Source organism: Neoarius graeffei, chromosome 28, assembly GCF_027579695.1.
Source record: "Neoarius graeffei isolate fNeoGra1 chromosome 28, fNeoGra1.pri, whole genome shotgun sequence".
In the NCBI taxonomy this organism is placed as follows: Eukaryota; Metazoa; Chordata; class Actinopteri; order Siluriformes; family Ariidae; genus Neoarius; species Neoarius graeffei.
The window spans coordinates 22,943,077-22,968,137 of NC_083596.1; the positions used below are offsets into that span (position 1 = coordinate 22,943,077).

Consider the following 25,061-nt stretch of genomic DNA (forward strand, 5'->3'; position numbering starts at 1 on the left):
TTGTACACAATCTGTCTGACTGTGGATTGGTGGAGTCCAAACTCTTTAGAGATGGTTTTGTAACCTTTTCTAGCCTGATGAGCATCAACAATGCTTTGTCTGAGGTCCTCAGAAATCTCCTTTGTTCGTGCCATGATACACTTCCACAAACATGTGATGTGAAGATCAGACTTTGATAGATCCCTGTTCTTTAAATAAAACTGGGTGCCCACTCACACCTGAATGTCATCCCATTGATTGAAATCACCTGACTCTAATTTCACCTTCAAATTAACTGCTAATCCTAGAGGGTCACATACTTTTGCCACTCACAAATATGTAATATTGGATCATTTTCCTCAATAAATAAATGACCAAGTATAATATTTTTGTCTCATTTGTTTAACTGGGTTCTCTTTATCTACTTTTAGGACTTGTGTGAAAATCTGATGATGTTTTAGGTCATATTTATGCAGAAATATAGAAAATTCTAAAGGGTTCACAAACTTTCAAGCACCACCGTATCCAAATGATGGGTTAAATAAATTCCTTCTGCCATTTTCTTAAGCCCTTGCACTATTTTTGAAGTACTGTTATATTTGTGATGTCACTGTTTGACAAAGTTTGATGAACAAGTGTTTTACGAAATGGAATTGATTCAGGTTTGGCGATATAACGTATACCGTGACAGTTGTTGAATATCGTATGTTTGGCCGTACTGCCTGTATAGAGATAGTTACTTTAATATCAATGCATTTATTTGGCCATGTGTTAAATCTGTGAGCAGAAATTATTTTAGCATCACTGTGATGCAGTGTCCAGTCAGGTATTTATAGATTAAAATAAGTTGCATATCCCATAACAGATTTTTTTTTTTTTAAATATCCATATTGTCCACTTCAAGAAGTGATGGTTAGAAAAATCCCTCTGGCCATTTCTCAAGGTCATTGCACTGTTTTAGAGGTAGGTAATATTTTAAAGTGAGGTATTTTCCAAACAGTTTCTGTAGTTAATGTTTGGTGTAACGATTCATGGTTACATAATAAAACAGGGACTTGTATTTATTAAAAAAAAAAAAAACCACACACAAGAAAATGAACTTTACTCAGTGAACTCATTTCTTATTAGTTTTAAATCATGCATCTGGCTCATGTCACAGAAAAGTAATGCATGCCCCCCGGCACATTTTTGCTCCAAGTAGTATGATCATTAATGGATATTATTATACATACGGGCCACTTTTTCCATAGAATAAAAACATGCATTTTATTCACTTCTAGCGGGTTTACTGGTGGCATACAATATTAACATCATATTGCTTATCCTCCGTGTATTACGCTGCTCTCCCCGATGGAGAATGAGCGTGCAATATTGTTATAATATTGCACGTTGTCAAGACAACACGACGTCACACGAGAAGATCCAATGACAAAACTTTTCTGTTGCACATGCATGCAATCATTTATTTGTCGGTCGGGAGAGAGAGAAGACAGGGTTTAAGCACAATCAATAAACTGAAACTAAAGATGTGCTGAACACCCAAAAGGCTTCCGCATTAAATACAGTATATGGAAAAACTGGAAAAGAGACATGTTGGAGATGTAAAACTTCCGCACTCGTGAGTGACTGTAATAGTTTGTAAACAAACATGGCCGTGAGGTTTGCTTCACTTAAAGCGGAAGATTTAAAGAGAAAGATGCACTGAACACCCAAAAGGCTACCAACACTTGACTGGATATTCTTCATGCATATTTACGAGAAAAAAAACAGACCAATGGACATTAAAAAACTGGAAAAGAGAGGAATAGTGGAAATATTGTCAAAGTTCTACTAGGAGGTGAGGAAAAGTAACAGACTTTTACAAGAGGATTTCACTCAGCAAAGCCCTTTTGTTTTGAACAACTGCAATATAACAATTAACTACAACCAAAAGTAACTGAATGGTCAACCTGTATAGAGCTTGTATACAAGTTGGGTTATTCAGGCTTTTTGGACTTGTACCGTACCATTTTTATTGTTAGAACTTTGACTTTGTACATTGGATTAGGAGAACACTGAATTACATTTGACAAGAATCAGCATTCAATATTGGTAAGTTACCACCCTGTTCTTAACTTTTTGTGAAATCTATAATTGCTCCATCGAATGTGCATGTATAATAATAATATTGGCTGGGTTTTTTTCATGGTATATCAGATATATTCCATTCCATCCACTCCTCTTCAACTCATTCAATATCATGCTAGCTGAATGGAATAGATCTGATATACCATGAAAAAAAACCCAGCCAATATTATTTAAATATGGAACTAAATAAGAACCTGTAGGTTGTGTCCACACTGAAATTAGCAGCTGCCAGTTCAGTAGGTGGAATCCAGGCAGGTAAGGATGAACCCGATACCCATTTGGTCCACTCAAAGAGTCCAGGTTCAACTCGTATTTTAGTCTTCCCATCTTGCTGAAGCCCTGGGAGAAATAGAGGGGAGAGAGAGAAATAAATGAGTGAGTGGCATTTTTCTGTTGCACACAAGAACCTTTTAAAAGCAAATGGGGGAGAACAGTAACAGAGGAAATAGCTGAAGTGCCTCGTCATTGTGAGTGAAGGTCAGAAAGCTAAAGAGAGTGATAGAGAGTGAAGGAGATAATGGCAAGTGTACCTCGGAGAATATTATGGGCTGTCTGAACGCATCGCAGGGAGGGCGAGCAGTACACAAAGTCGATCACTGTGTGACTCTCCAACAGGGCCTCTCCTAAATAAAACACACACACACGGATTAGTATTAGTCTTTTGTTAAATATATAAATAATGTTTATTTACATTTATTTCATGAAATCGAGTCGTACCTGAGCTGATAACCAATGAGGCATGTAGCACCAAGTTGGCTATAAGCCATGTACGACAAGATTGAGTGGAATAACTTATTCTATCCACATTCAGTAGATTTTGAGAAACAGAGCATTTTTATTTTTCGTAAATTTGATAAATAAAAACTTGACAAAATGTCCGACAAAATAATTTCTGCTTAGAATGTAAACAAACCAGCGAAATGACAAGCAATTTGTGAAAAATGCTATAATAATAATAATAATAAAAACTATTCTTATTATTAAAAAAATGAAAAAGATACATCCTTACCATCAAATAATTTTATTCCATATTTTGTTGCTTTTTTGTATTTTTTTTCTGGGGGGGGGGGTTCAAGTAGAGTTTTTATTTCGTCTTCAGTTGGTTCAGTAACACACTCTGCCATTTTGTTTTTCTCTACTCACAGTATATGAGCTGATAGCCTTGTGGTAGAGTAGCCAATCAGAGCACGCAGTTGCTCATATCCAGTGAATGTGGATAGAATAACATTTTTTTATATATGACCATTATAAAATAATATAATTAAATATTTTTATAACATTGTAATAACATTGTAATAATATATATACACTTATTATATCTCATTATCTCTAGCCGCTTTATCCTGTTCTACAGGGTCGCAGGCAAGCTGGAGCCTATCCCAGCTGACTACGTGCGAAAGGCGGGGTACACCCTGGACAAGTCGCCAGGTCATCACAGGGCTGACACATAGACACAGACAACCATTTACACTCACATTCACACCTACGGTCAATTTAGAGTCACCAGTTAACCTAACCTGCATGTCTTTGGACTGTGGGGGAAACCGGAGCACCCGGAGGAAACCCACGCGGACACGGGGAGAACATGCAAACTCCGCACAAAAAGGCCCTCGCCGGCCACGGGGCTCGAACCCGGACCTTCTTGCTGTGAGGCGACAGCGCTAACCACTACACCACTGTGCCGCCACACTTATTGTATATTATGTATATACAACACACACACACACACACACACACACACACACACACACACACACACACACACACGTGTGTGTGTGCGCATTTTATCACAAAAATAATGTTGCTGCAACTGATAAAGGGTGCCAGTGAGTTTTAAACTCAGCAACTGCAATCACAAAGCTTTCCCGTTAACTTGGCTAATCAGATCACAGAAGGAAGGCAGTACTGTATTGTGTACATCCATCAGTGGACAAGCAACTACACGGACACTGAATGACACGCAATCCAATGCAGATATTACTACTACATTATAGATTTTTATCTGAAAAAGAGCACAAAAGGGTGGTTGAGAAAACTAAATGGCAGTGAGAGATGATAAAGGAAAGCATTGTGTGTTTCTGTATAGTACTGACCCACTAATCGAGCCTGCGTGGCTCCAAACACAGTGACAGAACAGTCCTTATCATACTCCCTGTACCCTCCACTCCGCACTGGAAGACTAGTCGGCATATTGAGGTTGGACCGGATATAACGACCTGAAACACATTTGCACAAAAGGACACATATTACTTAAAAACATATCTACAATTAACAGAAGTGTCAAAGTGTATGAAACTTAAGGTGATCAGTGCCACGTTTGTCTTTTCATTGTTCATGCTGTGTCGATATTTGCTTTGCCTTCTTTGAGACTGAGTAAATAGTTAATTAAAAAGTAGTGGATAAAACCTTTTAGGAGCTTATGAAAACAAAATGACTCGGCCAGGTTCATTTGAGTTTAGCAGCTGAGTCATGCTAATTATGAAATTCACAGCTAAATACTCTAATAACTGATAGATATTGGACTGACTTATTAAAGGGTTATATTAAAGTTCTTGTTTCTACACTAACCGAGCACTCACAGAATAATAATAAAGATTTTTAAAATGTACTTTTTTTTTTAAACAAGGAAAGATGTACATTAGAGGACAGGGTCAAGCTTTCTATAATATAAGGAGGAGATGTTTATTTAACATTTATGGAAGGAGTCTCCAATTTTTTCCACCATGGGAGAGTCTTCAGGACAACAAACTTTGTGGTTTCTCTGGAATATAACAAGCAGTCATATATATATATATATATATATATATATATATATATATATATATATATATATATATACACACACACACACACACACACAGGCATGCAAAAGTTTGGGCACCTGTTACTGTGAATAGTTAAGCGAGCAGAAGATGAACTGATCACCAAAAGGCATAAGGGTAAAGATGACACATTTCTTTAATATTTTCCACAAGATTACATTTTTATTTCCATCATTTACAGGTGTAAAATACCAAAAAATGAAAAGGACCTGAAGGAAAAGTTTGGGCGCCTGACATGGTCAGTACTTAGTAAACACCCCCTTTGGCAAGTATCACAGCTTGTAAACACTTTTTGTAGCCAGCTAATAATCTTTCAGTTCTTACCTGGGGGATTTTCTCACATTCGTCCTTGCAAAAGGCTTCCAGTTCTACAAGTTTCTTGGGCTGTCTTGCATGCACTGCTCTTTTGAGATCTATCCACAGATTTTCAATGATGTTTAGGTCAGGGGACTGTGAGGGCCAGGACAAAACCTTCAGCTTGTGTCTCTTGAGGTTTTCCATTGTAGATTTTGAGATGCGTTTTGGATCATCGTCTTATTGTAGGACCCATCCTCTTTTTAACTTCAACTTTTTTACAGATGGTGTGATGTTTGCTTCCAGAATTTGCTGGTATTTATTCAAATCCATGCTTCCCTCAACCAATGAAATGTGCTCTGTGCCACTGGCTGCAACACAACCCCAAAGCATGATCGATCCACACCCATGCTTCAGAGTTGGAGAGGTGTTCTTTTCCTGTATTTTGGCAATCTTTTTTTCTCCAAACATACCTTTGCACATTGTGGCCAAAAAGTTCTATTTTGATTTCATCAGTCCACAGGACTTGTTTCCAAAATGCATCAGGCTTATTTAGATGTTCATTTGCAAACTTCAGACACTGAATTTTGTGGCTAGGACGCAGGAACGGTTTTCTTCTGATGACTCCCTCATGGTCATATTTGTTCAGGTGTCGCTGCATAATAAAACAGTGCACCACCACTCCAGGGTCTGCTAAATCTTTCTGAAGGTCTTTTGCAGTCAAACGGGGGTTTTTATTTGCCTTTCTAGCAATCCAACGAGCAGTTCTTTCAGAAAGTTTTCTTCATCTTCCAGACCTCACCCTGATCTCCACTGTTTCTGTTAACTGCCATTTCTTAATAACATTACGATCTGAGGAAACGGCTACCTGAAAACACTTTGCTACGTTCTTGTAGCCTTCTCCTGCTTTGTGAACATCAATTATTTTATTATTCAGAATGCGAGGGAGTTGCTGAGAGGAGCCCATGGCTGTTGATTTTAGGGACAAGTTTGAGGAGTCAGAGAATTTATACAGCTTTGAAATCTGCATCATGTGACCTTTCCTAACAAAGAATTTGAACAAGCCACAGCTCAATAAGCTAATTAAGGTCTGGAATCTTGGTAAAAGTTACCTGAGAACTCAAATGTATTGGGGTGCCCAAACTTTCGCATGGTGTTCCTTTTCTTTGTTCACTCTCCAATTGTACAAAACAAAAATAATGTGTGTAATATTTTATATATATATATATATATATATATATATATATATATATATATATATATTACACACACAACCCCAATTTCAAAAAAGTTGGGACGCTGTGTAAACTGTAAATAAAAACAGAATGTGATAATTTGCAAATCAATCATGGAAGCCCTATATTTCACTGAAAATGGTACAAAGACAACATATCAAATGTTGAAACTGAGAAACTTCATTGTTTTTTTTGAAAAATATATGCTCATTTTGAATTTGATGTACAGTAAGCAACACGTTTCAAAAAAGTTGGGACAGGGGCATGTTTACCACAGTGTTGCATCACCTCTACTTTTAACAACACTCTGTAAATGCTTGGGAACTGAGGAGAGCAATTGCTGTAGTTTTGAAAGAGGAATGTTGTCCCATTCTTGCCTGATATACCATTTCAGTTGCTCACCATTTCAGGGTCTCCTTTGCAGTATTTTGCGCTTCATAATGCACCAAATGTTTAAAATGGGACACAGGTCTGGACTGCAGGCAGGCCAGTTTAGCACCCAGACTCTTTTACTATGGAACAATGCAGTTTTAATATGTGCAGAGGTTTGGCATTTTCTTCCTGAAAGAAGGAAGGCCTTCCCTGAAAAAGATTTTGTCTGGATGGCAGCATATTGCTCTGAAACATGTATATATATATCATTCAACATTAATGATGCTTTCCCAGATGTACAAGCTACCCATGTCATGTACACTAATGCGCCCTCATACCATCACAGATGCTGGCTTTTGCACTGTACACTGATAAGCCGAATGGTCCCTCTCCTTTTTAGCCTGGAGGACGTGGTGTTCATGACTTCTAAAAAGAATTTCTATTTTTGATTCGTCAGACCTTGGGACAATTTTCCACTTCAACTCAGTCCATTGTAAAAAGAGCTTGGGCCCAGAGAAGGTGGCGGTGTTTCTGGATATTGTTTATATCTGGTATTAACTCGCATTTGTGGATGCAGTAATGAACTGTTTTTTCACAGACAATGGTTTTCTGAAGTGTTCCTGAGCCCATCCAGTGATTTCCCCTCTGGACACGTGTCTGCATTTAATGCAGTGTTGCCTGAGGGCCTAAAGATCACAGGCATCCGATGTCAGTTTTCAGCCTTGTCTCTTGCATACAGAGATTTCTCCAGACTCTCTGAATCTTTTAATGATATTATGTACCATAGATGATGTGATCCCCAAATTCTTTGCAAATTTTACATTGAGCATGGCTCGAAATTCACGGTGGTCTGGTCGCCCAAGGTGACCTAATTTGTCATTTGGCGGGTAATTCCTGTCACTAGCCAGCCTGGCTGGCTAGTTGAAAATAAAAAATATCTATGAAGCGAAGATTCAGACTAGGGTTATGTGATATAATGAATATACTCGATATATCTCCGAAAATTCTGTGTGAGATACATAAAATTATTATATCGTAACTATCGAGTATTTTATGGTCATCTGCCGACTTGTGTTTGTTTCGTGTTTGTTGCATTTGTTTAAAACCTTTTCCGGTGGTTTTCTCCCTGTCCCTCAGGCAGTAACGTGAGAGGCTGCCTAAGGGTAAAAAAATAAAAAATAACGTCACGCACTCGCCAACCAATCCCGGGCAGCATCTAGGTGCTGAAACGAACTTGCGGGAAGATTTTCTAGTTTCAGTTTACAGCGCTGATTCAGTTCGTGCAATTGCTGGTGCTGCATAGGCTACTGTGTAAGCTCTGTCAATTTCAGCGACAAATTAAAAATGGAAGCGGACGAATTGGTTCCTAAAAGAACTAGTAAGGGGTCAGTCATCCGGCATTTTTTTGGATATCGCGAGGAGGACGTGGAACAGCAAATGCCAGTTTGTAAAGTGTGAAAAAAAAAAAAACCCTGTCATCACGAAAGGCAGCAGCACTACAAATGTGTTCCATCACCTGAAAACTCACCCAGTACAGTATGAAGAGTCTCTTAAACTCCGAACTACTTGCCCACGAGCTAAACCCCCCCCACAAGCTAAACAAATGACCATAGCGGCCTCATTCTCCAAAGCCCCCCATATGAGAAAACGAGTCAGAGATGGAGAGCTATAACGGATGCAATCACTAACGTCATTGCTGAAGACATGATCCCAATTAGTATAGTGGAAAAACCAGGCTTCCAAAAATTACTAAACACACTCGATCCCAAACATGAGTTGCCTGGTCGCAGACATTTTACAGAGAAGGCAATACCGGAATTATACACATCTGAGAGGCAGAGCCAGAAAACATTCAGTTCAAAAGTGTGCAAAGAGAAAAATTATGTTTTGCAGATCTCTCTCTTCTCTCCCTCAATTGTGAATGTTCCGGTGGTTCTCAGTAGTCAGGTTAATAGCTTGGAGATCTACCTCTATTTTTTAAAATAATTTAATGAATGAGCACTTTTCTTATTTAGGCTAAATGTCTTTCTCAGTGTTGAGCTTGCACTTTATTGGTTTGAGCTCTGAGCAGCTCTGTATTGTGTTGCCCCTTTGTTGCAATTTTCAAGATTGTTTTTTCAGTTTGTGCCACATCTTTGTTGAATAAAAATGGTCTTATTTCAACTCAATTGTGATTAATCACGAACATGAAAATTTAAAATGTGTTGTTGAAAACCACCTGTAAAGTTAACCAAGAATATTATTTAATCTGCAGGGACTGTAGTGAAAACAGTAAAGAGTAAAAAAGTTAGATTTCATGGGGTCCTTTAGAGGAGATTTCAATATATCGTATATCGTGAAATGGAGAAAATGTATCGGGATATTCATTTTTTCCCCCCATATCGCACAGCCCTAATTCAGACACACCGTCAACTAAAGCCGCCACATATTAAGCGTGCGCCGTGTCTGTGTTAATCGATGTGTTTATCGGCAGGACGGAAAATACCGAAGAATTCCGAATCACATCGTGTACGAGTCAGGCTGTTGTTTTTTTCACTACTGAGCATGCATATAACACATCTCGTTGAATATCGCGGTAATCACGTTATCAAATTCAATAGACGTGGCTACATTATCGCCCATTTAAACACGTGTTTTTGTTGTTTACATCTACATCTGCCAAAGCTACGTTGCGACGTGGAATTTTCTGAAAGGTGTACAGAAACCGCCAGAGACGGGGACAAAGCGACCTCGGTCTGAAGAGGAGAAAAAGGCCGCTGATAAAGCGTATGAGAAGGAGAAATGACAAAGGACTGATAAGCAAACGTGGGAGCAGGGTAGGCCTTGGCTGTGACACGATTTTTATGGAATAATTAATTTTTTTCAAGTTGATTCCTAGTCAATATGAAGCTCCTAATGCTTTCTCTCTCATAAATGGTTAAATACAGAAAGCATGTTGGACATATTTTGAGTGCTATAGTCATGATAGTAAGTATATTTGTTTTCAATACTCGTACACCAAGTTGCCAAGTTTTCCTATATACAACCCCGATTCCAAAAAAGTTGGGACAAAGTACAAATTGTAAATAAAAACGGAATGCAATAATTTACAAATCTCAAAAACTGATATTGTATTCACAGTAGAACATAGACAACATATCAAATGTCGAAAGTGAGACATTTTGAAATTTCATGCCAAATATTGGCTCATTTGAAATTTCATGACAGCAACACATCTCAAAAAAGTTGGGACAGGGGCAATAAGAGGCTGGAAAAGTTAAAGGTACAAAAAGGAACAGCTGGAGGAGCAAATTGCAACTCATTAGGTCAATTGGCAATAGGTCATTAACATGACTGGGTATAAAAAAGAACATCTTGGAGTGGCAGCAGGCTCTCAGAAGTAAAGATGGGAAGAGGATCACCAATCCCCCTAATTCTGCACCGACAAATAGTGGAGCAATATCAGAAAGGAGTTCGACAGTGTAAAATTGCAAAGAGTTTGAACATATCATCTACAGTGCATAATATAATCAAAAGCTTCAGAGAATCTGGAAGAATCTCTGTGCGTAAGGGTCAAGGCCGGAAAACCATACTGGGTGCCCGTGATCTTCGGGCCCTTAGACGGCACTGCATCACATACAGGCATGCTTCTGTATTGGAAATCACAAAATGGGCTCAGGAATATTTCCAGAGAACATTATCTGTGAACACAATTCACCGTGCCATCCGCCGTTGCCAGCTAAAACTCTACAGTTCAAAGAAGAAGCCGTATCTAAACACGATCCAGAAGCGCAGACGTCTTCTCTGGGCCAAGGCTCATTTAAAATGGACTGTGGCAAAGTGGAAAACTGTTCTGTGGTCAGACAAATCAAAATTTGAAGTTCTTTACGGAAATCAGGGACGTCGTGTCATTCGGACTAAAGAGGAGAAGGACGACCCAAGTTATCAGCGCTCAGTTCAGAAGCCTGCATCTCTGATGGTATGGGGTTGCATTAGTGCATGTGGCATGGGCAGCTTACACATCTGGAAAGACACCATCAATGCTGAAAGGTATATCCAGGTTCTAGAGCAACATATGCTCCCATCCAGACAACGTCTCTTTCAGGGAAGACCTTGCATTTTCCAACATGACAATGCCAAACCACATACTGCATCAATTACAGCATCATGGCTGCATAGAAGAAGGGTCCGGGTACTGAACTGGCCAGCCTGCAGTCCAGATCTTTCACCCATAGAAAACATTTGGCGCATCATAAAATGGAAGATACGACAAAAAAGACCTAAGACAGTTGAGCAACTAGAATCCTACATTAGACAAGAATGGGTTAACATTCCTATCCCTAAACTTGAGTAACTTGTCTCCTCAGTTCCCAGACGTTTACAGACTGTTGTAAAGAGAAAAGGGGATGTCTCACAGTGGTAAACATGGCCTTGTCCCAACTTTTTTGAGATGTGTTGTCATGAAATTTAAAATCACCTAATTTTTCTCTTTAAATGATACATATTCTCAGATTAAACATTTGATATGTCATCCATGTTCTATTCTGAATAAAATATGGAATTTTGAAACTTCCACATCATTGCATTCCATTTTTATTTACAATTTGTACTTTGTCCCAACTTTTTTGGAATCGGGGTTGTATAAAAGGACAAGGAAATGGATCCAAAGGCCTATAGAACTAGAGAAATGTAATGCATGCAGTAGGCCATGCACAGGAAATGGTGATCAAGATACACAAGTGAGAAACAATGCAAGGGCAACTGTTTGGACAAGCTCATGTGCAAAATGAAAACATGTAAACATCCCCTGACCCCTGAACTCTGACCTTTGGCATCAAAGCACTGGGTGATCCAGTGTTTTCCAAACACCACGTCCATCCTCTCACCATGGCGACACACAAACAGTGTTCTCTTGGGCAGTCGAGACTGGCTATCGGTCCGCAGCACCTACAAGCAAAGATGGAAAGTGTCACGTTAACCCTCTGGGGTCGAGATCTTTGCCAGCGAAGCTCAGCAGGTTTAGAATGAGTAGGTCATGTATTTAGATAAATATCTTTGAGTTTTTAATCACGCAAGCATGATAAACATATTGACAAACTTTATACTTTACACTTTCCTATGTGCCCACTGCCAAATATATTTTTTAATTACCTAAATTAGATTAAACATAAAACTTGTCACCTTACTCAGTCACACTGGAGTCGGAGCACTGAGCGTTCATTTATACATTCATAAAAAAAGACTATTCACATGGTAACTGCATGATAATCACTTTCACTCTTTCAGTTTTGATTGGTTTCTCTTTTGCGGTGGGAACACCCACCGTAAACAGGATAAAATCTGTCAGATATAGTTTAGGCTATTTGGAGGTAAAACTTGTTGGCACACGGATTTTATGCATTTCGGATGATTCAGGACAGGACAATTCAATCTCAGGACAGTGATTCAATTCAGTCTTGAGAACTGCAACACCGATGATGAGCATTGCCCTTTTTTTTTTTTAAACTTCGACCCCATCCGGCTGAAGATCAACTCGAGTAAGTGTAAATATTTCTTCTATTTCTGATGAGCGTATCGGTTGATGTGTGTGTGCTGTAGTGTATACACGGGGGAAAAAAATGACATAGCAAATTTTCCAGAGTTAAAAGTATTTTCCTCAAAAATAGTTAATTTTCCTCTATTTTGAGTTTAGAGTGTACAATTTGGAGTTGGAGCAAAATTACAGAGTAACTGTGTAACAGAGTTAGTTGTGGCTCTGAACTGAGTAAAATAGTACAAGAGTTAATTTCAAGACACTGAATAGAGTCAAATGCCAAAATAAAGTGAAATACCAGATAAATGAAGCTGTTGTAAAAAGCAGTTTTAGAACGGTGTTGGAATGTGTGAAAAAACACGGCCTTACCCATTGTGATGAACCGTTTTGATCACTTGGCCTGATGGGATTAAGAGTTGGCAGTGGGAGGGGTTTTCACTCTTCTCATTGAATGGGATGGAAATTTTTACCCTTCTCATTGACTACCCCTCCCACTGCCAACCCTTTATCCCAAAACAATAGCACATTTTTTTTTGATTGTCCAAATAAATGGAGCAGATTTTGTGCTTGATACATTCCTAAGACTGAACAGAATTACCTCAATTGACCAAAACGGCTTGTCACAATGGGTAAGGTCATGTTTCGTTTTGTTCCCTCCCCCCATTCCAACACACTTCTAAAACCGCTTTTTATAACATCTTCATTTAGCTGTTATTTTTTAAGTACAATCATGGCATACATACTACAGAGATATTGTAGCTGAACTTGTGCTGAATACAACTAAATAAATAAGACTTTGAAAATACTGCCTAGATTTGTTGAAATCGACAACAAAACCAGAGCATGTGAAAATCATTAGAGTGCCAGAAAATACCCTCAGACCCCAGAGGATTAACTGCTATGGAGTACTATAAAGTGAAGGACACTTTTCTATAACAGACACACTTTGACTGTTCTGTTTCAGGACAGGTTAAACTCATTGATACATAATTAACTTGATGAAATACAACTCCAGGAAGCATTAAGAATAGATTTTCCTAAATTATTTGTGCAAACCAAAGAGTTTAAAAACAAGAGAAATGTCTTCAAATGATTTGGTTTGTCTTTCAAAGGTTCAGACAGAAACTTCTCACAATATGTATGTAAAAGATTTACGGCATTCCTCAGTAGGGACCCTACAGCGTACACACCTGAGTGTATTTATACGTCTTTGTACGTAGTGAGGGGAATTTTGTGTTTTTACCTGCATTGGATGACATACGACACTCATAGGGTTTTGTTCCACTGAGCTGTGGTCATCAAGGAGACGTCCATCCAGCTGTCCATCAAAAAATGGCCCGCCTACTGCACCGGTACTTACAGTTGGGGAGGTGCAGTTGAGGAAGGAATGAGACCTGACCAAAAAATGAGAAATTTAGTAAAATACAAGTACTCTGTACCTCGTTCAATTTTTCTAGCGAGTATGTAAAATGGCTCGCTCACCCATGAAGCACCCATGTGTCACACTCGTCTGCTCGGTTGACGTAATTCTCAGGCAGCAGCCCAGAAAGCCCTGTGCTCATAGATGTGCCATAAACCCATCCTTCACTGGCACTACCCTGCTCCACTGGAGACATGAAGATGAAGTCTCCTGGCACCAGTTCTAGTTCATCCTCATTCTGGGGAGTGTATGGATACATCACCCGTAACGTCTGCGGGGGAAAAAGGAACACATGGGCCATCAGTAAATAGAGTGAACATAATGTGCAGGAGCACGTTTCATCGGGGTGGATGTGTCAGTAGTCCATGCACTCAGGACAAGCAGATTTCATGTCTGGGATATTTTTCATTTGTAGCCATATGCCAGACAAGTAGGTTCAACAACAGAAAAAAAAAAACCTTCTCCTTTACTTACTTTTGCAAAACAAGAGCTCTCTTTTAATATGTAAACTTTGTTTAAACTTAACATGTTTAACTAGGATGCTTTTTAAATTAGTGTGCAGGAGTAGCTAGATTCAAGTCTACTGACTGGATTTAGCTTCCAGTCTCTTTGGAGGTGTGGGTTTGTATCCCATCGCTGCTTGAAGGAATTTTTAAGGACAGCCATGGCTTGAAGATTAGAGAAGCAGCCTTCGGCCCAAAGGGTCACCGGTTCAATTCCTGGCAGGAAAAATGTGAGGGGAGTCGAGTGAATGAACAGCACTTAACCCTCCCAACTGCTCCCCGGGTGCTGTAGCATGGCTGCCCACTGCTCTGGGCATGTGGGTTAGAGAAGCAGCTTTGGGACCAAAAGGTTGCCAGTTTGATTCCCTGGATCAACAGGAATGGCTGAAGTGCCCTTGAGCAAGGCACCTAACCCCCAACTGCTCCCCAGGCTGCTCTGGGTATGTTGTGCATCACTCTGGATAAGAGTGTCTGCTAAATGCCTCATATTCACTCATGTTCACTGCTTCAGATGGGTTAAATGCAGAGGAAGAATCTCGCTGTGCTTGAGTGTGCATGTGACAAAGGCTTCTTTAAAAAAAACAAAACAAAAAAAACCCCATCCTTTAAGTGCCGTCATCGGCTGTCCATCGCTACCAATGATGACCGCTTCATTAAGATGTGCAGAAACTCAGATGGGCCGCAGGCCTGCACCAGAGTGACAAAGTCATCCGCAGCGGTGACACGAATGGCCTGGTTGAGTTGCTATGGAATGTCTGGTTTCGTGAGCCCTCGTATACTCCCTCTGACGCTTGCCTTCAATTGTGGACACTGAGCTTTTAACTATGCTTCACCATGTCGCTCTATCCGAAGCATCCCTTTCCCATGTCTGATCGATAATTCCGGCATTCTTCATGTTCCTCTTCAAGACGCCTTTGTACCTCAGTTTCTGTCCTCCTTGTCTCCGCTTTCCTTGGCTCAGTTTTCCGTAGAAAACAGCTTTGGGTAGTCATGTGTCAGGCATGAGCCAGATGTGTCCAGCCCAACGAAGTTGAGAGGCTGTGATCAGGGCTTCCATGCTTACTGTATTGGTTCGCCTGAGGACTTCTACATCGGCGACCTTGTCCTGCCATCTTATTTTGAGGATTTGACGCAGGTGTTGGAGTTGTAGCCTGGTAAGTTTCTTGAAGTGTTTACGGTAGGGAATCATGCATTCAGTGGCATAAAGCAGAGATGGTAAGACTACAGCATTATACACTTTCAACTTGGTGGTTCTCTTGATATCATGGCAAGACCATAGTCACTTTTGTAATGCCCCGAAAGCTTTGGTGGCAGCTTGGATCCGGTGGTCTACCTCCAAGTCTGATGAGTTTGTGTTGGTAACTGCACTGCCCAAGTAGATGAAACTCTCAGAACTCCTAAGAGGCGTTCCATTGACCAAAACAACGTTGTTTGACCTTGCCTGTGGCTCAGGTGAGGGCTGGTACAGGAGTTTTTTGTGGTACTGATTTTCAATCCAAAGAGGTTTAAGCTGTGGCAAAGCGAGCCACGATTTCCTGCAGGTCATTCAAATCTGTTGCTACAAATGCAGTCGTCTGCGTACAGCAGTTCTCGCATGCAAACTTGCTGAGAAAGTCGCATCCTTTAAATACAACAACATGAGGCCAAAACATCAAACTTCACATCTGAAACACTGGTCAATTGCTGACTTGTCAAGGGCTCAAGAACAATGGGCTACATAATCATATGGGGCGTGTCACCACATGATGAGTCCAGTTAATAAAAAAAAATGTTATTGGATATTCTAAATCTATAGCTAAATTCTATTTAAAGTAAGCGGTCATTTGTTAAAGTTGGTGCAGCCAACTTTAATCCAGAGAAATTAGAGAAAATGATTAAAGTACGATCATCTGAACAGAAAATCAAGTTTGGAGAAAATCAGCTTTAAACTTCATGATGCATCAATGGAAAGTAACACATAGCAACCAATTAGTCATATTTATAGTTTATACAGTATAATATTTTAATGACCAATACATTATAGCTGAATTAATGTATTTATCGCAAAATTAAAAAAAAAAAAAAAGTGGGTCATTTTTGGACATGCTCTCATTTCAAATCACTGTATTTCACAATTTTTACTCCACTGGACTCATTTTGGGGTGGCACGGTGGTGTAGTGGTTAGTACTGCCGCCTCACAGCAAGAAGGTCCTGGGTTTGAGCCCAGCGGTTGACGAGGGCCTTTCTGTGCGGAGTTTGCATGTTCTCCCCGTGTCCACGTGGGTTTCCTCCGGGTGCTCCGGTTTCCCCCACAGTCCAAAGACATGCAGGTTAGGTTAACTGGTGACTCTAAATTGACCGTAGGTGTGAATGGTTGTTTGTATCCATGTGTCAGCCCTGCGATGACCTGGCGACTTGTCCAGGGTGTACCCCGCCTCTCGTCCATAGTCAGCTGGGATAGGCTCCAGCTTGCTTGCGACCCTGTAGAACAGGATAAGCGGCTACAGATAATGGGTGGATGGACTCATTTTGGGGAGACATGCCCCATATACACCAAGCTACCACGTCTCATCCTAATTACCTGTATTTCCTGCAAACAAAACATTGGCCTGGGCAGCAAATTGGAGCTTTTACTGCTCGGTGGTTTGCTCAGATTCTAGTGTTGAATTAATACAAAAATTATTAAAATGGTGACAAAGAGCACACATCTTATTTGGGAGAATCTGTGTATTCTGTGCTTCTGTGCTTTTTATCTTGAGCTTCTCTACATTTGGGGTTGTGTGCAAACTCAGCATAACACTTTCCAAATTGGAAAAATCTCCAGCTTTGGATCAAAAGTGACAAACTACAAGAGGGACAGAATTATGTACAATTTGCACATAAAAACTCAATTAAAATATTCAACAGTAATGAGACAGCCTTGAGACCAGTCACATTTCATTAGCAGTCTCAAGCTAATTATGCTCCTAACCAATCATATTTTTCTCTTTCATATAATAACTTATTATAAAAGAAAGATGTAGTTTGAATACTGATATTGATTGGCTGCTTGTGAGGTTAAGCTTCAGAAATCACAGTATGGTCTCATCTGGAGGTATCACAGACACACTGAGACATCAACGTGCTATAAATGTATAGCACAGGCTGCCAAAAGATGTGAGACAGATCCGATTGAAACTAAACACTGACCGGAAAGGCTAATCACTTCAGTCTATCTTGGCTGATCTATAGATAGAACTGAGCAAAGGGGAAACAGATAAACGAAAAGCACCTTCATGATGGCAGATAAAGGTTCCAATAAATGCCTCAAGTCTGGGAGGAGTTAGAGAGTTATACCTCATGATTGGCGAATCGGATGTCCCGTGAGAACAGAACGGCGAGCCAATCACAACCCAGAGACACATCCACTCCCTTAGCCAACTTCTCCAATGAGGTGAGGTGATTGGTTGGGAAATGGTAGGCCAGGGTTACATGAAGCTGCTTCTTATGTGGCTCCACATGGACGTCTGTGTAGTAAAGAGGGTGGAATTTAAAAAAAAAAAAATCTAATTACATAATACTTACATATGATGAAGTATGTAATATATTATGACTACAATGCAGCATTGATATGTTACTTGCAGTAAAATTAAGAACACAATGTTGGGTCATTATGTTTCCTGTATAAAACTTATTTTATCCAAATTCACTGGATATGAGCAATCGCGCGCTCTGAATGGCTACTCTACGACGAGGAGATCAGCTCATATACTGTGAGTAGAGAAAAACAAAATGACAGAGCATGTTGCTAAACCAACCAAGGACAAAATAAAAACTCTACTCGAAAACAAAACCCCCAAAAAACAAGAGGACAGAGTCCTCTATATCCCCCGCCCTATATACCAAGGCCGAATCCCATTTCACCCCTTGGACCAACCCCTTGGCCCTTCCCCTCCATTTTGCGCGTTCACGTGAAGGGGTAGAGGTATCCCAATCCCAGTTAACGCGGAGGGGTAGGGGAAGGGGTAGGGCTTCTGTACCCCTCCAAACGGAGATTTTCCTGGAGCTGACTCCGAACGAAGGGGTTTGAGTGATTTCCCACAATGCCATGCGGATTTCAGCGAGATTTCATGCGGATTTCAGAAAGATGGCGGTTCCCGCGGCGAAAGATTGTCATAAATGTATTTTCTCCATTATTTACGTGTTTTAAGTTGTTATCCAGAGGAAACACGCCGCTTGATTCGCTTTCGAGCTGAGAATGAGCAGCGATTTCTGAAATCCAAGCTGCTGCTAAAAAGCTTTGGGAGTGAGTATTGTTTTCGGTTGCTTGACTGCGTACGTTTTGTTCTGCTATTCTCGCTTTTATTGTTTACATGAGTGTTCTGACACCTCATTCTGTCGGATGTGGTGCACGAAGCGCCAAAGATATCCCATTCAGTGGTGTTAGTTAACAAATCACACCCTGCCAGCAGAGATTTCTGGTTCTGCCTCTGGCTCTGACTGTAGCGGCTGGTCGCAGCCAATGACGCATTTGGTCGCGTTTTGCTAACGTAAACGCTGACGGAGGTACGCGATGACGTATGCGATCGTTGAAGGGCTATCCCAATATGTAATGGTTGAATTTCAAGCCCTATCCCTTGTAGCTCAGTTTCAAGGGGAAGGGCCAAGGGGAAGGGGGAGGGGTAGGGGTAGAAATTAGAATTGGGCCCAAGTTTCAAGATTTTACATGTCAAATTTTTCAAGTTCTGCTGCAGGAAACCAACCCTACCTCTTTACACTGCCCTCAGCAGCCCATGGTATAAGCCTACCATACCTTTGGTCCAGGTGAGCTAAAAATTTAAATTTCTCACATTTCTTAGTATCAAAAGGCACATATACTTTATTTAAATCAACACATATACCAACTTTCAAGAACATACCACTCATGGTTTTCAAGCTCTGCTCCAGAAACAAAAGCTACTCCTAAGACTAACCTGAAAGACTAAGTCTGAAATTGTTTCCATGGAAATATGAAAAATAAAAATTTCTCAAATGCATTAGTATGAAAAGGCACATCTATATCACCTTGTTAACATGTATAGACCCCTTTGCAGTAAACGTCATTCATACGCAAGCGGAAATTGCGCGCGCAGCCTGGACCCAAAAAAGACTCAGAAATGCCTAGTTGTTGTTTTTTCGGGTGTCAGAATCGTAGCAGTGATGGGGTTAAAATGTTCAGAATTCCAGCAGGATCTCACCCATTCCAAAAAATAAAAAAATAAAAATAATAATAATAATAATAATAATAATAATAATAATTCGCCGACGTCTATGGCTACAAGCCATCAAACGTGTAGACTGGGATGAAAGCACCATCAAAAATGCGCAGGTTTGCAGCGCCCACTTCATCACAGGTAAGATCAGGCTATTTATTAAATCTTTTTTATTCTTTCTAGTCTTCGTTTATTGATGTAGCAAAATACTTTGGTAACGTTTGTCTGATTAGCTGGGTCATAGTTACACAATGTAATGAATATTGTTAGCATGTTAACTTAGCTTTGCATGCAATTTTGTTTGTAGGAGAGGTCTCGCTTGACTCAAGCAGTCCAGATTTTGTGCCATTATTATTTCTGTATGCCGAAAATCACAATTTTAAAGCAAGGATGGAAAGGTAAAATTGTGTGCCCTCACTCTAAATGCCAACTTGCGTTGACTGCTCTCACCTAGCTCCCGCCCCGTTCAGTTTCATTTCTGCTCTCTGCCTCTCGCTTTTTACGCAGCTCTGATTTCTCTTAGCTGCACTCTTTACACTATCATTCCTTTCATGCCATTACCTCCTGCAAATTGCTGTTTAGTGTTGGCATTTGCTGTTGTAGCTAAAGCCACATTGCCATCACATCACTGGCATAATTTGATTAAAACAAAATGAATATGAATGTCCCATTGTTAATCAAGTTGTACATGCCCGCACATAACATAATCATATGCGTCTAAAGACTTGTAGGCACGAAGTTTTTCGTGGGTGTACACTGAAGTCTTGTCAATAAGGTACGAGTATATATCTGGCTATTGTATACCAGGGAACTTACTAACATCGTCCGTCCACTCTTTAATTAAATACGGATCCGGTAGGCGATGTCCACTTGTTAGAGTTAACTTATGTAGCATTCTCGATCTTGTAACGACAATTGTTTTGCATAATCTGACAGCTCATAATGCCGGTCTATGGGCAGCACCACTGTTTCTGAGTCCAGGCTGCGCGCGCATCCTGGCAATGGTCGGTTTGTTTACAAACATGCGAAGGGGTCTATAGCAAGTTTCAAATCCGTATCCTGAAGTGTTTTGGATATATGCTCCAAAAACAAACATTGCTCTTAGAAGCAAAGTCAATCTATTTTTTAAAATGTAAAAATTTGAAAAATACTTTTGTTCAAAAATCCAAAATAGCAAAAGGCACCAGTTCACATGTTGCTTGATACGTATACAAAGTTTCATGTAGTAGTTTTAAAAATATGGCCCGGAAACAAAAATGTGACCAGATGGACGGACAGAACCTGTTTCTATATCCCCCGCCAAACTTTGTTTGGACCGGGGATAAAAATACCAAAAAAAAAAAGGCAACAAAAAGAGAATAAAAAGTACTTGATAGCAGGAATGGATCTTTTTTTAATTTTTCAAGAATTATTATTATTATTATACCATTTTTCACAAATCACTAGAGTCATTTCTCCAGTTTGTTTACATTCTTTATCCAAGAGAAAAAAGGTCAGATTCATTTGAGACAGCAAATCAGGAAGCAGAGTTGGTTAGTAAGGATGAGGTGAGAGCAGCCATGAAAAGAATGAAGACTGGGAAAGCAGTCGGACCAGATGGTATCCCGATTGAGGCTTGGAGATGTTTGGGTGAGACGGCTGTGGAGTTCCTAACGAGATTGTTTAATAAGATCCCAGAGAATGAGAAAATGCCGAATGAATGGAGAAAGTGTGCGCTAGTCCCAATATACAAGAATAAGGGAAATGTACAGAGCTGCAGTAATTACAGAGGAATAAAATTGATGAGCCACACCATGAAGCTATGGGAAAGGGTATTGGAGGCGAGATTGAGAAGAGAGGTAGCAATCTGTGAACAGCAGTACGGGTTTATGCCAAGGAAGAGCACGTCGGATGCAATTTTTGTTTTAAGAATGTTAATGGAGAAGTACAGGGAAGGCCAGAGAAAGCCACATTGTGTGTTTGTAGACCTGGAGAAGGCATACGATAGAGTGCCAGGAGACGAGTTACGGTATTGTATGAGAAAGAGTGGAGTGAATGAGAAGTATATTAGAGTGGTGCAAGACATGTATGAGAACAGTGAAAAGGCAGTGAGGTGTGCAGTTGGAACGACTGAATGGTTCAAGGTGAAGGTGGGACTCCATCAAGGATCTGCTTTGAGTCCTTTTTTGTTTGCCATAGTGATGGATAGCTTGACGGACGAAGTGAGGCAAGAGTCACCATGGAACATGATGTTTGCGGATGATATTGTGATATGTGGTGAAAGTAGAAAGGAGGTTGAGTTGGGTTTGGAGAGATGGAGGTATGCATTGGAACGAAGAGGAATGAAGGTGAGCAGGAGCAAAACAGAATACATGTGCATCAATGAGAATGAGAGTGTAGTGAAGATGCAAGGAGCAGACGGAAAGAAAGTTGGTGAATTCAAGTACCTGGGGTCAACTGTGCAGGAAAATGGAGGCTGCGATAGTGAGGTGAGAAAGAGAGTGCAGGCAGGGTGGAGCAGTTGGAGAAGGATTTCGGGAGTCACTTGTGATCGGAAAGTGAGACCATTTGTGATAGACAGTAGTGAGACCAGCTGTGATGTACGGATTGGAGACCGTACCCTTAACGAAGAGACAGGAGGCAAAAGTTGGAGGTGGCGGAGTTGATGTTATGGTTTGCGATGGGAGTGACAAGGTTGGACAGGATAAGGAACGAGCACATCAGAGGGACAGCACATGGGAGAGCTTGGGAATTGAGCTAAGAGAGATGAGACTGAGATGGTATGGGCACATCCTGAGAAGAGATGCAGAGCATGTTGGAAGGAGAATGTTGAGGATGGAGCTGCCAGGCAAACGAAAACGAGGAAGGCCAAAGAGGAGATACATGGATGTGGTGAGAGAGGACATGAAAGTGGCAGGTGTGGTAGAGATGGATGCGGAAGACAGGGAGCAATGGAGATGAAAGATCCGCTGTGGCGACCCCTAATCGGGAGCAGCCAAAAGAAGAAAAAGTAGTTTACATTCTTTATCTTTAAGCATTAAAATTTGTTGAATTTTTTTTTAGACTGCTTCAAAAGCTCAAATAAGTTTTAAAGTTACAGAACTGAAATGTCCAAGGAAGAATTAAATAAATGTCTAAAACTATTCTATATCTCAGCATGACAGCAAGACGGCACTTTCTACAAAAAAACAACACTCAAGTCAATTTGTGCAGCCATCGATAGGTTTTTAAGAAGCCCGTCTAAGCAGAAATGATTGTTAGACGTTTTGTATAAAGTTTTTATCAAATTTGCAAAAAATAAAAAATGCTCCATTTCTCAAAATCCAGTGAATGTGGATAGAATAAAACAGTTATTCCACTCACTCAATCTCATTGTACATGGCTTATACCCAGCTCGGCACCTCATCGGATATTAGCTCATGTACGACTCAGTTTCATGGAATAACTTAACGTACACATCATCACATATTCACTTACAAAACCATTTACAATACAGGCTTGGATAAATTTATTTACGGATAGTGAACTGCTGGAGATATCTGTTTGGCATGCTTGCAGCTGGTTTTAGCCAGTTTGCTTGCTAATTGTTTTGGCTAGTTCCAGTTAAATCCTTGAAGCTTATCTTCACTCACACATCTGCTCCCTGTTTTCATAAAGCTATCCTGATCAGTGATGTAATGCTTCATCACCCATTGACATGATTCTGTCATACACTGACAACTTGGCTTTGTAAATCACATCTTCCAGTCATTTAGCTTCAACATGCTCCTGAATGTGACTATATACTCATGTTTGTCCTTCAGTAACGCGAGAAACATCTCTGAGCAGCTGTATCTGCGTCAGTGACTGTTTGTTTGCTCCCAGATCCGCGAGGTGGAATCTCAGAGGTGGCAGAGGTCTACATTCCTTGATCATACTTTGTCAATTCAATTTTCTTCAGTACAGACAGATCAAAACCCATCATGAAGTAAGGAATAAAATCACGATACAAAGCAGGGGGACTCTTAGCACCTCGGAATTGATTATTTTTCCAATAACAGGAAACAGGCGTGTTATTTCTCTTATACCAAAGCAGATTGCTAGTGATTACCATTTTTAAGATGATCCTTTTTAATTGCTTATAGTTACATTTAATGTTCGCAAGACAGGTTTCCGGGGCGGCACGGTGGTGTAGTGGTTAGCGCTGTCGCCTCACAGCAAGAAGGTCCGGGTTCGAGCCCCGTGGCCAGCGAGGGCCTTTCTGTGTGGAGTTTGCATGTTCTCCCCGTGTCCGCGTGGGTTTCCTCTGGGTGCTCCGGTTTCCCCCACAGTCCAAAGACATGCAGGTTAGGTTAACTGGTGACTCTAAATTGACCGTAGGTGTGAATGTGAGTGTGAATGGTTGTCTGTGTCTATGTGTCAGCCCTGTGATGACCTGGCGACTTGTCCAGGGTGTACCCCGCCTTTCGCCCGTAGTCAGCTGGGATAGGTTCCAGCTTGCCTGCGACCCTGTAGAACAGGATAAAGCGGCTAGAGATAATGAGACGAGAAGACAGGTTTCCTGTTATCAGTTACATTAGAGCAGCTATGAACAGTCATTTTCTCACTATCCTCTCTTTTTTCCTTGAAATTAAGGGTGCATTCACACCTACGTTGTTTGGTCCGGACCAAACGAACCAAATTTCCCTTGGTCCGGACCTTTTGGGTTGGTCTGAATACAAACCACCAAACTCTGGTCCGGACCAAACAAGCGGACCGAGACCGAGCTGCAAGGTCGGACTCGGTCCGGACCAAAGGAACCCTGGTGCGGATCTTTTGGAGGTGTGAAAACAGACCGGACCTAATCTGACAGTTTTGCTTTTTTGTACCTCGGGAGCTTCCGTCGTTTGTTGAGCATTATGGGAAACAGAGTCTTGACACTCCACCGCAAAGTGCAAACACTGTTTCGGTTGTCAAGGGTCGTTCAGTCACCAGTGGTAGGCGAGTACAAAAAATGAGTAGGGGGCAAACGTGGGCCGAGGAAGAAACGCGTACCCTTGTGGATATATGGGCAGATGTCCACATATCTGAGCTTTTGGAGAGAACACACAAAAATGCCGACGTGTTTGCTGTATTCAGTGAGAAAATGAAGGAGAAGGGGTTCACGCGCTCCCCAGAACAATGTCGGCTAAAAGTGAAGAAACTCCGTCAGACCTACATTAAAATCAGGGACATTCTTTCAAAAAGTGGCGGTACTAGCGACGCAAAAAAGAAATTCATCTATTGCGTGAAGAGCCAGAACTGTCACAACATGATGTGCGTTCATCAGCGCTATCCTCCGTAGCCGCCTTGCCCTTTGTCGTCGTCGTTGATAAATTACTTGTACAACAGCATAGTAATCGCACAATTGTGAAAAACAGTAAAAACTGGAAAAAACATATAGCTTTGATGACATTAAAAAGAATAACAGCACGGAAAGCCTCCATGACTACTTTTGAACTTAACGCTTTGTGCGCGTGTCGTCTCTGACCAATAGCTGAACGACCTCAGGGCGCGTGGCTTTGTTGACAGATTTTGGTCCGCTTACTAAAATGTACAGTGTGAAAGCGAACCGCACCAAAATGAAAAAAAAAAAAAAAAATTGGTTCG

The 25,061-nt window shown here is 40.7% G+C and overlaps 1 protein-coding gene across 1 annotated transcript in view; it reads right to left on the bottom strand.

The window, feature by feature from the left end:
- The window catches only part of ubash3ba (ubiquitin associated and SH3 domain containing Ba), a 145,582-nt gene that overhangs the window by 13,964 nt on the left and 106,557 nt on the right, over positions 1–25,061 (bottom strand). Inside the window, exons 5-11 of the mRNA XM_060913323.1 lie at positions 17,581–17,750; positions 13,824–14,032; positions 13,585–13,735; positions 11,635–11,755; positions 4,200–4,322; positions 2,637–2,729; positions 2,301–2,445 (exon numbers count right to left, since the gene is read on the bottom strand). Coding sequence (XP_060769306.1) covers positions 2,301–2,445; positions 2,637–2,729; positions 4,200–4,322; positions 11,635–11,755; positions 13,585–13,735; positions 13,824–14,032; positions 17,581–17,750 — 1,012 coding nt within the window. The remainder of the gene's footprint in view (positions 1–2,300; positions 2,446–2,636; positions 2,730–4,199; positions 4,323–11,634; positions 11,756–13,584; positions 13,736–13,823; positions 14,033–17,580; positions 17,751–25,061) is intronic.